Genomic DNA, 13386 nt, shown 5'->3' with positions numbered 1-13386 from the left:
ACACAGGAAGACAGTTGATCCTATGCTTTTATAACATGGGAGTTAATTGACTGCAAATAATAGTAACTCCTGGACATCTGTCATATTTACTTAAGCCTCAGTTTCCCTTAGTTCCTAGCACCCCCAAAGCAGGGTCCCAACAAAGGGATTTGGATGAACCCAAGGCAAGCTGTAAGCTACCCTGGCATCAAAAAGGGACAGGCCAAGAGCCATAAAACTAAGAGCACAGTCATGAACAAATTCTGTCATGACCCAAAGAGAAGTGACTGGACAAGGACCCTGCTGGCGTTAGGAAGGACTAATCTAGCTTGAGGGCTGTAGTCTGGGATCTATAGCAAGGTGTTCCCAGGAGAGCCACCCTATAAACTTATAATATATCCTTTGCTGTGTCCATGCAAAAATGACGAGAAAGATTATTAAGAAGTAAATTTAATATGACCATTTTAGTGGGTATGAACTAAGGAAAGGAGAAATTCCAGCATTCTATATGATCTCCTGAGCACCACCAGATGAAGTTCCACCCTTGAGTGGATCTCCTAGCAGGATGAAATCTTTGCCTTAGAAGAGCTTTCACGGAAGGAAGGGAAGGGCTTTATAGTTGATCGCGCTAACTCACCCAGGTGTATTTGCTACCCTGAACTCCAAGGGATTGAGTCCATGACTAAGGCTGCAAGAATGGGCAGAGTGAGAGTCACATGGGGTAAAGCAGGAGATGGAATACGGCAGTGGGTGAGTGTTTCACGAACGATCTATCAGTCGGAAGCACAGAGGCAAGTCACACAGGAGGAACATTGATGCTCATACGACAGCAGCTCTTCTAGGCTTGTCTGTGGAGAGCAGCTTTTGCAGTCTCTGTTTATCTGCTTTCTGTAGGATAACAATTGATTTGTCCTTTCTCCCTTGCCATAAGGAGCTTAGGTTTATCAGGTTACACCCATCACAGTGCTCCCATTCCTTTGTTTATCTGTAACCTCTTCTCTATGCTCTCTTCCCCAACCAGTTAATCAGCTTTCCCCTCTAATCAGAATCTGTTAATTATTTATAAGGTCAGATCCTTCTAGGACACTGAAATTGTACTGTAAGTTAATATTGCCTTTCTTCTCTCCTTATGTCTTTTGAATAGTTTACTTTAAAGCAATGTTCTTTTTGTATAGATACAGGAAGACAGTTAATATTATGCTTTTGTAACTTAGGATTTAATTGGCTTTGAATAATATTCACTCCTGGGCATCTGCTTTCTCGACTTAAGCCTCAGTTGCCCTTAGTTCCTAGCACCCCAAAAGCAGGGTCCCGACGATGGACTGAATGGACCAAGGGCAAGCTGTGAGCTACCCTGGCATTGAAATGGGCCAGGCCAAAGTGTCACGATTCTTAACTGTAAGAGCTTGCTCATAGACAAATGCTGCCATGATCCAAAAGTAATGACGAGAGTAGGACCCTGCTAGGAATAGGAAAGACTATTTGGCCTGAGCACTGTAGTCTGAGATAGAGATGACCCTAGGATAGCAATTCTATAAGCTTAATGTATTTCTTACTGTGTCCATACAAAATGATTAATATTATGAATGCTTATATGTTTGTTGGACAAGGAAAGGAGAAACACACTGAAGGGATTCCGTTTTAGGGTGGGTTGTTATGCTAAGAGAGTATCTGTCCTGAAGCGGCTTTCCCCAAGGGAAAGAACTTTACCCCTGTTGATTGTGACCACACCTTTGTGTAAGCCCCAACCCCTCATGTGGGGGATATAACTAGACTGTAAGAGTGGGCTGGGGGATCAGGATCCAGACTCCAGAAGGAGAAGGAGAAAGGGGGATCCAGATCCAGATTCCAGAGTCAGAAGGAGAATGAAGGAGGATCAAGGAGGAGAATGAAGTAGCATGGGGGAGGAAGAAGCAGGAGGAGAATCAGAGAATGGAGATGGGATTGGAATAACCTGCAACTGACACCAACCAGGCTGGCCCTCGTTTCCTTCCTTTGCCTGCCCATCGCCATCAACCTCCCCAGAGTGGGGGAAGCAGCTCGAGACTACCGAACACAGGCGGCAGGATAGCTAGACTGCTGTTTTTGTTTTTGAGTTAACACAGCCTTCCTATAGTAAACCTCTCCAGAGAATTCAGCAAAGCAGAAAAAATCATTAACAAAGGAGTATTGGAGCACAGACTAAACATATCTCACCAGGGCACCAAAGCATGCATTGTCCTCCCGTGTCCATGAAGCAAACAGCTACAGTCCTTGGGAGGAAGGCCAGGTCGAGCACACAGGCTGCACAGGTCACGACCTCCTCACACCTGAGTCTATGACAAGCAGGAGGGCTCTTTGCTTGTGCTGCCAGAAGTTAGTGTATGACCAAGCCAGATGAAGGAGGACCTGTGAACCCTTTCCAGATCAATTGGACTCACAAGCTTCAACTTGCCAACTTAGTTCAAAGTGGGGTCCTGGTTCTGCTTCCTGCTTGCTGGGCAGCGTCCAAGGACTTGTCCTCATGATCTGGCCAGGCACCAACAGGTGAGACTGGAAGGAGGCAGCGGGAGATGAGGTTGGAATAAATGACAGCTGATCACCAACCAGCCTGGCCCTCGTTTCCTCCTTCATTCGCCCATTGCCATGGGCCATACAGGGTTGGGAGGCAGCTCATAGACACCAAACACATGCAGTGAGGGCCTCCCCCATCCCCCCGCCCCCACACAAATGTTGTGAACACACACAGCTGGGGATTCCTTGAGCAAGCCTATGGGGGCCAGAGTGATAGTACAGCGGGAGGGTACCTGCCTTGCACACAGCCAACCTGGGTTCAATTCCAGCATTCTATACGATCCCCTGAGCATCACCAGAAGTGATCCCTGAGTACAAAGCCAAAGTAATCACTATCATTGGGCATAAGCTTGGAGTAAACTGTGGGCAGGAGTGAATACAAAAACAACCTGTTAACAGGTCCAGGAAGCTATGTGGAAGCCAAGCAGAAGCCCAGCTACATGGGATGAGATAGTCACCGCATAAATGGAGCAGTCACCCTCAGCAAAGGTGGATGTGAATTGTCGAAGAATAAAAGGCAGTTCTGGAAGAACATCAGAAATCTGCTGGCTGCTCTCTCAGGCTATGAACAGAGGGAGTCTGACCCAGGTGCCCGTTTCCTTGGCTCTGTGTCTGTTTCCCAGACAACTTTCGGCCAAAGGAACAGGAATCACTCTACAAGGCCCTAATGCCATGCATGACACTGGGGACATGGTGTGACCTCCAGGGCCTTAAGCCATCACTGTGATGAGCAAGGGCCCCCATTCACCCGCAGGAAGGCCACCTGTGCAGGTGCTCACATGACCCAGACTGGACACGTGGTTACTTACCCCTGTGGACTCAAGGGAAAGGGGGATGCTGATCAGGAAGGCCGGCAGCTAGGGACCCCAGGCTGAACTCTGTGGCTCATGGCACATATTTCTGAGTTTCTCGTGCAGATGTGGGTGACAAGCACAAAGATATGCACGGGGCACAGGCACCCATCACCCGTGCAGGGGCCTGTTGCTGCCCCCACAGTGGCCTTCATCTGGTGGAAGTTGGATTTAGAGTTTGGGCTTGGAAGATGCCAGTGACTTGTATGACATTGAGTCCAGCCTGATGGAAATGGACCAAACCTGAGAGTTTGAGGGGTGGGGCAGCTCCAAACCTCCCAGGGGGACTCACTAGCTGTGACAGTCCACTGTGGAGGGAGGTGAGGAAGGAGCATCTACAGACACGGCCAGTGAAGACACAGATGTGAGCATGGCTGTTGCATGCGACAGCCGAGAGCTGGAAGGGCAGCTGGGCATGTCCCTGCCGAATTCCCAGCACATGGGTGTGGCTGCTGTCATGCATGCTTGGCCTGATCGAGCCCTTCCCAGGAAACTCACGCACCCCCCGCCACGATCCCAACAGAATGTGTCTGAGTGACAGGAATGCGCTGCGAAGGACGGGCAGCCAATGCCTCAGAGAACTGGCCAAGCGCATGGCAAGGCTGGTGGTGGTGGTGACATGACTTCCGGGCATGCAACGGATGGGCTCTAGAACACTAACTCCCAGGGTCCCAGCCTCTTAATGCTGGTTGCAGAGCAGAATGTGGAGACGCTCAGGAGGGAAAAGAGCTGACGCTGCCCCAAGGAGGTTCAGAATCGCTGCACTGGAAGTCAGGCCTTTGGCCCGGAAGTCAAGTTGTCATGCTGAACTCAGGAGGTCATACTGGAAGTCCTAGTCAGGCTAAGGTCCAGAGGCATGAGTTAGTTCAAAAGACTTTTTTTTTTTTTTTGGTTTTGGGTCATGACCAGCTCAGGGCTTACTCCTGGCTCTGTGCTCAGGGACCATCCCTGGTAGGCTTGGGGGAGCCTCTGGGGTACTGGGAATTGAACCCAGGTTGGCTGTGTGCAATTCAAATGCCCTTGCAGCCATACTATCACTCTGGTCCCCTCCAAAGACACCTGATCCATATAGTCTCAGGTCTGAGAGCTGGGTTTGAAGCAGAACCCCCCACCCCAAACACACATGAGGGGGCTGCAGAGGGTGGTATATGGTGCTGGTAATAGTTCCAATGGGCCGGGCAAGTGACCTGTCTGTCTCCAAAAAAGATAGGGAAGAAACCAGTGAATTCTGAGCCCAGGGAGAGTGGACAAAAGGTTTGATGGTGGGGAGTGACTGAGGCTTCCATCAGTGGCTAGAGCTGTACTTCCTTTCAGGGGACATCAGGAGTGTGGGTAAAGAGAATGAAGGGGCCCACAGAAGTGGAACCCAGCCCCCACCCCTACCCACACACACAAACGAGAACAGGTAGTGCAGAATACTTGCTGACCATTTTGTATTTCTGATTATTTTGCTTCTGTCTTTTGATTGTTCAATTTCACCCTTTCTCTTGGGACTCCAAAGGTAAGGGTGAGAGAGACGGCCCCAAGGGCGAGGAGCAGAGGCTTTGCAGAGGGGAGACCCAGCTCCCACCACTACCACCAGCGTCATCCGGTGGAGCCTGGGGACTAGAAATAACAGCCCCTGGGTCCCCCGAGGTGTGGCCCCCAAACACTGAAACTCAGAAAAGGCAAACTCTGTCGGGGCAAACCCAATGCCTGGGTTCAGAAAGCACCGCTGTAGTTCTGCTCCTTGCGTGATTCAGGGGGATGAAGAAAACAGGGCGGCTGATTCTGAACTACCGCTGGGGTGGGGGTCAGATATGGCCACGTGAATCCCAGTCCAGCCAAGCTCAACTCCAGAGTCTGTCCACAGAGGGGGTCCTCGGCCAGCCCCGTACAGGGCCTCGCCCACCATCACTTCTCGGCCCCGTGGTGCCGCTGGTGCTGGATGAGGTTGGCCGTCTGGTTGAAGGCCTTCCCGCAGCGGGAGCACTTGTAGGGCTTCTCGCCGGTGTGGATGCGCTGGTGCTGCGTGAGGTGGGTGCTGCGCAGGAAGGCCTTCCCGCACACCTTGCAAGCGTAGGGCTTCTCGCGCGTGTGGATGCGCTTGTGCTGCGTGAGCGCCGAGTGGTCGCTGAAGGCCTTCCCACAGCTGGGGCAGGCGTAGGGCTTCTCGCCCGTGTGGGTGCGCTGGTGCTGGGCCAGCGCCGACTGGTCCCGGAAGGCCTTGTGGCACAGGCCGCAGCGGTAGGGCTTCTCGCCCGTGTGGATCTTGCGGTGGCGCGCGAAGGAGGAGTTGTCGCGGAAAGCCTTGCCGCACTCGGCGCAGCGGTAGGGCTTCTCGCCCGTGTGGATGCGCTGGTGCTCGGTGAGCGACGAGTTGACGCGGAAGGCCTTGCCGCACTCGTGGCACTCGAAGGGCTTCTCGCCCGTGTGGATGCGCTGGTGCTGCAGGAAGCTGGTGCTCTGGCTGAAGGCCTTGCCGCAGTCGCCGCACTTGTAGGGCTTGTCGCCGCTGTGCGTGTTCTGGTGCTTAGTGAGGTGCGCCCGGCACACGAAGGCCTTGTCGCAGGTGTCGCAGCGGAAGGGCTTCTCGCCCGTGTGCAGCCGCTGGTGGTGCGCCAGGTGGATGTTTCGGATGAAGGCCTTCCCGCACAGCTGGCACGCGAAGGGCTTCTCGCCCGTGTGGATCTTCTGGTGGTAGGTGAGGGACGAGCTCACCGAGAAGGCCTTGCCGCACTCCTTGCACTCGTAGGGCCGCTCGCCCGTGTGCACCCGCTGGTGGTGGATGAGGTGCGTGCTCTGGTGGAAGGCCTTGCCGCACTCCCTGCACTCGTAGCGCTTCTCCCTGCGCGGGGCGGGCGCCGGTGGCCTGGTACCGTGCGCCCGGCGGTGCCGCTGCAAGGACGAGCTCCGGGAGAATCTCTTCCCGCACTCGTCGCAGGCCAGGGCAGCCCCACCGGGCGGGGGGTCTGGGCTTGGGAGCACGGCGGCGGCGGACCCCAGGGTGGGCGAGCAGCCCCTCCCCGGCCGCACCCTTCTCTGCTCACCAACCACCCCATCGGACGCCGCCTGCTGGGTCGCAGGGCTGCGTGGCCGGGCTCCCTGCTGGTCTCTGCTTCCCCACTCAGCCAGGCGGGTGGGCTCCAGCCACGGAAACTCTCTCGGAGTTCTTCCATCCCGCGGCTCTGGTTCTCTGGGAAGTGCTGACTGGAGACTTGGCTTTTGACTCTTGAGCACTGTCAGCCAATCTGAAAGACACCAGGCTGGTGCTGAGAGGTCTGCTCTGACCAGGGGGAAGGTCTACTTGACTTCCTGACCTGTCAGCCAAGCTATTTATTGTGCAGCAGGGAGGGCACTTGCCTTGGACAGTCAACCTGGGTTTGATCCCTGGCATCCCATAGGGTCCCCTGAGCACCACCAGGAGTGATCCTGGGAGCAGAGTCAGGAGGAAGCCCTGAACATCGCCTAGCGTGGTCCCCAAACCAAACAAAATAAAGAATCCATGTAACCATTTTTAGGGGGAAACTTCCGCCAAGACTTGCCTTGGGGCCTGGGGGAGATGATATATAAAGGGACAGCAAAGAGGAAATGGGTACAAAGGTCTTTCTCTTTGGCAGAGGGTATGGCTGCACCCAGCGATGCTCAGGGGTCACTCCTGGCAGTGCTCAGGGATGTTGGGGGTTGAACCCAGGTCAGCCACATGCCAGGAAAGCACCTTCCCACTGTACCGCGGGGAGACCCCAGCTGATCCCTGGGCATGGAGGGTTCTGCAGGGACCTGCACATACATGCACAAACATGCACAGCCACAGGAAGCGGCAGGACAAAGGTGGCTGCAGGGCTGGATGGACAACGGGGTGGTGCAGTGAGAGTGTTACACTGCAGAACTGTGCACTCACCAAGGCAGGAGCTGCTGCCCACCACCCCTCGGCGCAGCTCTGGCTTGGGTCCCACGAGTCCTGTTGCAGAAGAAGAGGATTTGGTCACTCCAGGGACAGAGTCATGGTCAAGCTGACCTCTGTTGTACAGAATGTGGTCTCAATCGGGGGGGGGGGGGGGGGGGTCCCAAGATGGGGATGGGGAGACAGCTTGGGTCTAACTCCAACCCACAGTTTTGTTGAGGGGCTGTGGTGTGGAGGTGAAGGATTCGACCCAGTGACATGAACCCCAATCACCACCTTTTCCTCCCCAAAAAGTAAGTGTCCCTGGGGCCAGAGTGATAGCACAGCAAGGAGGGTGTTTGCTGCCAACCCGGGTTCAATCCCTGGCATCCCATAGAGTCCCTTGAGCACTACCAGGAGTAATTCCTGAGTGCAGAGCCAGGAGTCAAGCCTGAGCACAGGAAAGAAGGAAGGGAGTGAGGGAGGGAATGCCGAGTACTGTGCTGGATGAGATGAATGGGAGGGGCGAGACCCTGCCACAGAGTCAGTCACTGACTCAAGATGTTCCTCTCTGATCGTCCCTCTGGTGTGTTAAAAGTCCCCTCTGGGAGCTGGAGAGCTGGGGGAAAGTGCTTGCCTTGATCCCTGCCACCCCAAAGGGTCCCAAGAAGAGCTCTGCCAAGGGCACTCCTCAGCACAAAAAACAAAAATAGGAATAGCCCCTGAGTGCCACCAGGAGGTGCTCCTGAGCACAGAGCCAGGAGTCAGCGCTGAACAACTCCAGGTGTGCCCCCCGCAAATAAAATAAATCCCCCATCTGATTACTTCAGTTCACTGACAGAGTGACTCTGCTAGACCCTAACCCTCCTACCCCATCCCAACAGAAGCACACCCCGGGTCCCCATGTCTGTGTTCCTTCCCTTCCTCTTAAATTTCCCTATACTCACCCCTTCTTCCCAGGCCTCCTTGTGCCCTGGGGGTGCTGCCTCGGTCTCTTTATGAATGAAGAAGCTCCATTTTCCCACACCTCCCAGAAGGCTAAGGAGCCTTCGGCAACCCACACAAAACACTGACATAGGTGCTTCAGTGACATAAAAAGGGTCAGAACTGGTAGGAGACTTAGGCAGAGCCCCAGAAGTAACCCCAACCCCTCTTTCAGGCATTTATTAGCAGGAGTTCAAGTCCAGACAAGCATGCAGCACCCTCCATCAGACATTCTCTCCCTACCATCCTGCATGACCCCCAAGCTCTCAAGAGGGGCCCACAAACACAGTTGGGGTCCCCGAGGTTCCACAGCTTACCCAGAGCCACCAGGTGGCTGTAGGTCTCCAGCATGACCTCCTGGTACAGGGCCCGCTGGGCCGGGCTCAGCTGGGTCCACTCGTCGGGAGTGAAGACCACCACCACATCCCCGATGCTCACAGCATCCTGCAACAGCAATGAACCCCCCACTCAGGTAATCCCTCTCGCAAGACTAAAGCCCACCTTCAGCCACGAGAGCTTCCTGAAGCACAGACTGTCCTGTGGCGGCTTCTCTGGAGGCAGCTCTACACTGGGAGCAACAAGCAGTGCAGAGAAGGGAAGTTTCTTGGCACCTGCCTAATGGTGCTTCATTTCATTTGGCTGGCCCTATCCCCGCCAGCCACACCCCTGAGAATCCATCCCCAGGGGCAGGAACAATAGCACAGTGGGGAGGGCTTTTGCCTTTAACATGGCCTACCTGGGTTGGATCTCATATGGTCTCCTGAGCACCGCCAGGAGTAATTCCTGAGTGCAGAGCTGGGAGTCACCCCTGAACATTGCAGGTGTGACCCAAAAAGTCAAATAAATAAATAAATAAATAAACCAAGCAGGTAAAGCTTTTGCCTTGCACATAACCACACAACTAACCCAGGGATCCCCTGCATCCCAACCTGATCCCCTGAGCAACGCCAGGAGTAATTCAACGCCGGGAGTGATCCCTGAGCATTACCGGCTGTGACCCAAAAAAAGTCCCCCTCACAAAAAAAAAAAAAAAAAAGAAAGGAACAAGCAAGAAACCCATGTGACGCAGTATCACCTGTCCCCAGGGGAATTGGGCCACACCTGGAGTTCCCTTTTTCTCTTTTCGGGAAGAGGGTCTGGGCCATACCCAGGGGTGCTCAGGGATTCCTCCTGGCAATGCTCACGGGACCCTAAGCAGTGCCAGGGATCAAACTGGAGTCCGTCATTTACAATGTCAGTACCTTAACCCCCAGAATATCTCTCCAAATTTTCTGGGGTTCTTTTCAAGTTCAGGTCCAAGAAATGGTGGAAGTCTGCAGAAATTCCTGGCTGGGCTGTGAAAAAGTTACTTCTAATGTAAGGCTTGTCCAGCTCACAAAAGGGGGGTGTTAGAAAAACTCACAAAAAATTGCCACCACCTTCCACATTCACATCCACAGATTCAGTTTGTTCCAGGTGTCATGAAGAAAAGAGGAGGGGCTTGAACAATCACAAAAATTTAGGAAAGAACTAAAGATCTTGGACCAGGCTGACTGATAAGCCTCATCTCCCTCATGAGAGGAATCTGTATAACTCCAGGAAGTAGCTATTCCATTGGATGGGCACAAACAATGCATAATGTCAAAGAAAAGGAGAAATCTCCAGAAACAGATCTTTGTGAAATTAACACAACTGATGCAAGAGAGTTTAAACAACAGTCATCAAGATGCTCAGCAAGGGGATCGAGCAATAGTACGTCAGGCAGGGCAGCTCACCTGGGTTCCGTCCCCGGCATCCCATATGGTCACCCGAGCACCGCGCCAGGAGTAATTCCTGAGTGCAGAGCCAGGAGTATCACTGGGTGTGACCCAAAAAGCAAAAAACAAACAAACAAAAAAAAGATACCAAGATCGGGGCTGGAGCGATAGCACAGCGGGTAAGGCGTTTTCCTTACACGTAGCCAACATGGCTGACCCAAGTTCGATTCCTCCGCCCCTCTCGGAGAGCCCGGCAAGCTACTGAGAGTATCTCGCCCGCACGGCAAAGCCTGGCAAGCTCCCCGTGACGTATTCAATATGCCAAACACAGTAACTACCAAGTCTCACAATGGAGACATTACTGGGCCCGCTCGAGCAAATCGATGAACAACGGGAGGACCGTGACCGTGACCACGATCGGAGAGAGATGCATTATCAAGATAAAAAATATTTGAAAGTAACAAACAGAAATCAAAGAAATGAAGGACATAGTTACTGAACAAAAAATAGAGGTTCAATGTCAGACTAAATGAAACAGAAGAAACAGAAAATTCAAAATCAAGATAGTGAAATTAATCCAACTGTATGATTTTTTTTTTAAGAACGAAAAAGACTGACATTAGCTTAAGTAACTTATGGAATATCTCAAATGAACTAATACATGCATATAAGATAGCTTATAAATGAACTCTAAATACAACTTCACCACTATAGTGTACAATTTCCTCATTATATTGTATACTATTGCCATAATAAATGAACTATGTGTCAATCCTTGGAATGTCCCCCCCCCCCAAAAAAAAAGATAAGCTGCTGGAGGTTGGGGAGGTGCTGGAGAAAGAGAGAGTACAGCTGGTGGTGGGACACCTGCCTTGCATGCATCGGAAACAGTTCTAATCTCCGGCACCCCATCCTACTCAAGATTTGATCTTGAGCACCACCAGGAGTGATCCCTGAGCACAGAGCCAGCAATAACCCCTGAGCACTGCTGGGTGTGGCCCCAGAACAAAACTAAAAGAAAGAAAAACTGATCAAAAATCCAAAGAAACAGTAAAGAAGGTAAGGTGCTGACCATGCCTGCAGCGGACCCAGGTTCAATCCCTGGCTCCGTATATGGTTCCCAAGCCCTGAAGGAGTGACTTCTGAGTTCAGAGTCAGGAGTAAGCAAGCCCAAAGCAAGAGTAAGAGAGAGCAAGAGAGAGCGGGGAGGGGGGGGATGAGGGGGGGAGGGATATTCCATAAATTACTTAAGCTAACGTGAGTCTTTTTCGTTCTTAAAAGGGAGGGAAGGAGGGTGAGAGAGAGCAAGAGAGACTGATCAATGTAATGACCCCTCTTCCTTCTGACTGCCCAGGTGTTTGTGTTTTGGCCACACTATTGGGCGGGGCTGCCCTGCCCTGGCCCTGCCTGCTAAGCCTCTACTCAAGCCCTTGAGCTTCTCCGCGCTGTCCCAGCTCGAGACCCTTGGGCTGGAATTGCAGTCTGGATTGCAACTTTCTCTTGGTTTGTTTGAGGTTGTTGTTGTTGTTGTTGTTGCTTTTGAGGGTCCCCGGTGCTGCTCCCGGCTTACCCCTGGTTCTCGGGAGGCTCCAGAGACCATGCTGGACGCCAGGTCTCAAACCTGGGTCAGCTGTGTGTGAGTTCGGCCCTCTCTGTGCACCAAGCTCTGGACTCCCATGACTTAGATAAGTGACCTGGCTGGGCCAAGGGGAGAGTCCCACTGGCCAGAGGCAGCTGGACCAGAGCTCAGGATGGGGGCTCTGAGGTAGAATTCCCCACTTACCCTCAGCCGCTAACCTTCCCTTCCCCACTAACCTGGCACCTGCCAGCCATTTCTTCTCCTCTGGGCCAGAGTCTCCGTCTAACGTCTTCGGCACACCTGTCAGGAGAAGACAGGTTCAAGGGCGAGCCCCCCCAGCCTGGGGAGGCTGCGACCTCCCAGCCAGCGGTTGCGCTGCAGACCCCGGCCCCAGGCCCAGGCCTGCACTGACCGCTGCACTCCTGCTTCCTCTCTCTCTCTCCCTCTCTCTCCGAGCCCGGGGACTCTTCCCCGAGTGGGCACCAAACTTTCCCTGCCACCCGCCCTCACCCCGTCTCCGGAGACCTCCCGTGCAGGAGGCGCCTCCAGACCCACTTCTCGGCTCTGCAGCAGGGTCAGCGCCAAGGGGGGCGAGGGCGTTATCTGGCGAGTGCATTTGCGGGGAGCGGCCTGGGTCACCCCAGTCCACCCCTCGCTGGGCTGGGTCACCCCTCCCCACCGCACTCTGTCCTGCGGGATCCCCCGTCCTCATCCAGCCTCCGTCTGCAGCGTCCGAGCCCAAAGGGCGTGAGAGCCCTTCCAGGTCCTCCGCCCGCGGGAGGCAGGGGCTCTCCCCGGGAGCCCCCTCCCCCCCACACACACACACATGCACCCGCGCCCCACGAGTCTCTGCAGAGCCGCGCCAGGACCCCGCGCCCACCCGGCCCGCCCGGCTCCCCCGCGGCCGGCCCCCACCTCACTCATCCCAGGGCGCCCCGCTCGGCCGGCCCCGTCCCCCTCCCCTTCTTCCGCTCCGCCCTCCTGCCCCTCAGCAGGGGTCGCCGGGCGCGGGGGCCGATGGCCGACCCGGGAGCTGCCCACATCGCCGGCAGCACAATGAGCGTGAGCGCGGCCGCCCCGCCGGCACTGCGCCTGCGCGGCGCCCGGGGTCCACCGCCCCACTCCGGCCGAACTCGCGGTCCTGCTGCTCTGCGCGTGCGCCGAGGCCGTGGTCAGCCTGGAAACTACGTTTCCCAGAGGTCTCGGCGAAAAGGGCCGCCGTCCCTGATGCAACTCACTCCCTCCGTGCGCTGCCTGAGCGTGCACAATTGGTTCCGCCCTGGGTTTCTGCATCCTAGGAACAGGGGATGGCATAAACCCGATCGGATGGGTAGTAGCCATCCATAAGTTGGCCCTGAGGTTTGTGAACAGCAGTTTTTCAGGCACGATTGCTGACAGAACCAAGTATACCAACCCCAGAAACTGGGCACAGTGTTTGCCTTGCACACTGCAATGATGGGTTTGATCCCTGGCAACATATATGGTCCTGGAGGGTTGTAGCACTGTCGCACTGTCCTCCCGTTGTCCATCGATTTGCTTGAGCGGGCACCAGTAACATCTCCATTGTGAGACTTGTTGTTACTGTTTTTGGCATATTGAATAAGCCAGGGGGAGTTTGCCAGGCTCTGTGATGCGGGCGGGATACTCTCAATAGCCTGCCAGGCTCTCCAAGAGGGAATGAGGAATCCAACTCGGGTTGGTTCTGCGGGCGAGGAGGCAAATGCTCTACCCCCTGTGCTATCACTCCAGCAGTTACTCAGGAGTAATTCCTGAGTGCAAAGTCAGGAATAACCCCTCTGTGGCCCCCAAACATTTGAGTCATGATTTTCATGAAGGACAGGA

The 13386-nt window shown here is 54.3% G+C and overlaps 1 protein-coding gene across 1 annotated transcript; it reads right to left on the bottom strand.

The window, feature by feature from the left end:
• Positions 1–5213: 5213 nt before the first annotated feature.
• Positions 5214–12483, bottom strand: ZNF454 (zinc finger protein 454). The gene is made up of 5 exons (XM_056115293.1): positions 12460–12483; positions 11781–11844; positions 8547–8673; positions 7264–7323; positions 5214–6613 (listed from the first exon to the last, which is right to left on the bottom strand). The coding sequence occupies exons 2-5, from the start codon at positions 11796–11798 to the stop codon at positions 5277–5279; spliced, it is 1542 nt and encodes a 513-aa protein (XP_055971268.1). The 5' UTR covers positions 11799–11844; positions 12460–12483; the 3' UTR covers positions 5214–5276.
• Positions 12484–13386: the final 903 nt, after the last annotated feature.

The sequence above is a fragment of the Sorex fumeus genome, unplaced genomic scaffold, assembly GCF_029834395.1.
Source record: "Sorex fumeus unplaced genomic scaffold, SorFum_2.1 ptg000029l, whole genome shotgun sequence".
Classification (NCBI taxonomy): Eukaryota; Metazoa; Chordata; class Mammalia; order Eulipotyphla; family Soricidae; genus Sorex; species Sorex fumeus.
This window is presented reverse-complemented; position numbering and strand designations above follow the sequence as displayed.

What these genes read in the sequence shown, in the direction of transcription:
- ZNF454 (XM_056115293.1), bottom strand. An exon ending in CAGCCACCTGGTGGCTCTGG is followed by an intron (nt 7,324 to 8,546) that starts GTAAGCTGTGGA and finishes CTTCTGCAACAG; the next exon opens with GACTCGTGGGACCCAAGCCA. An exon ending in GGGCAGCAGCTCCTGCCTTG is followed by an intron (nt 6,614 to 7,263) that starts GTGAGTGCACAG and finishes GGTGTCTTTCAG; the next exon opens with ATTGGCTGACAGTGCTCAAG.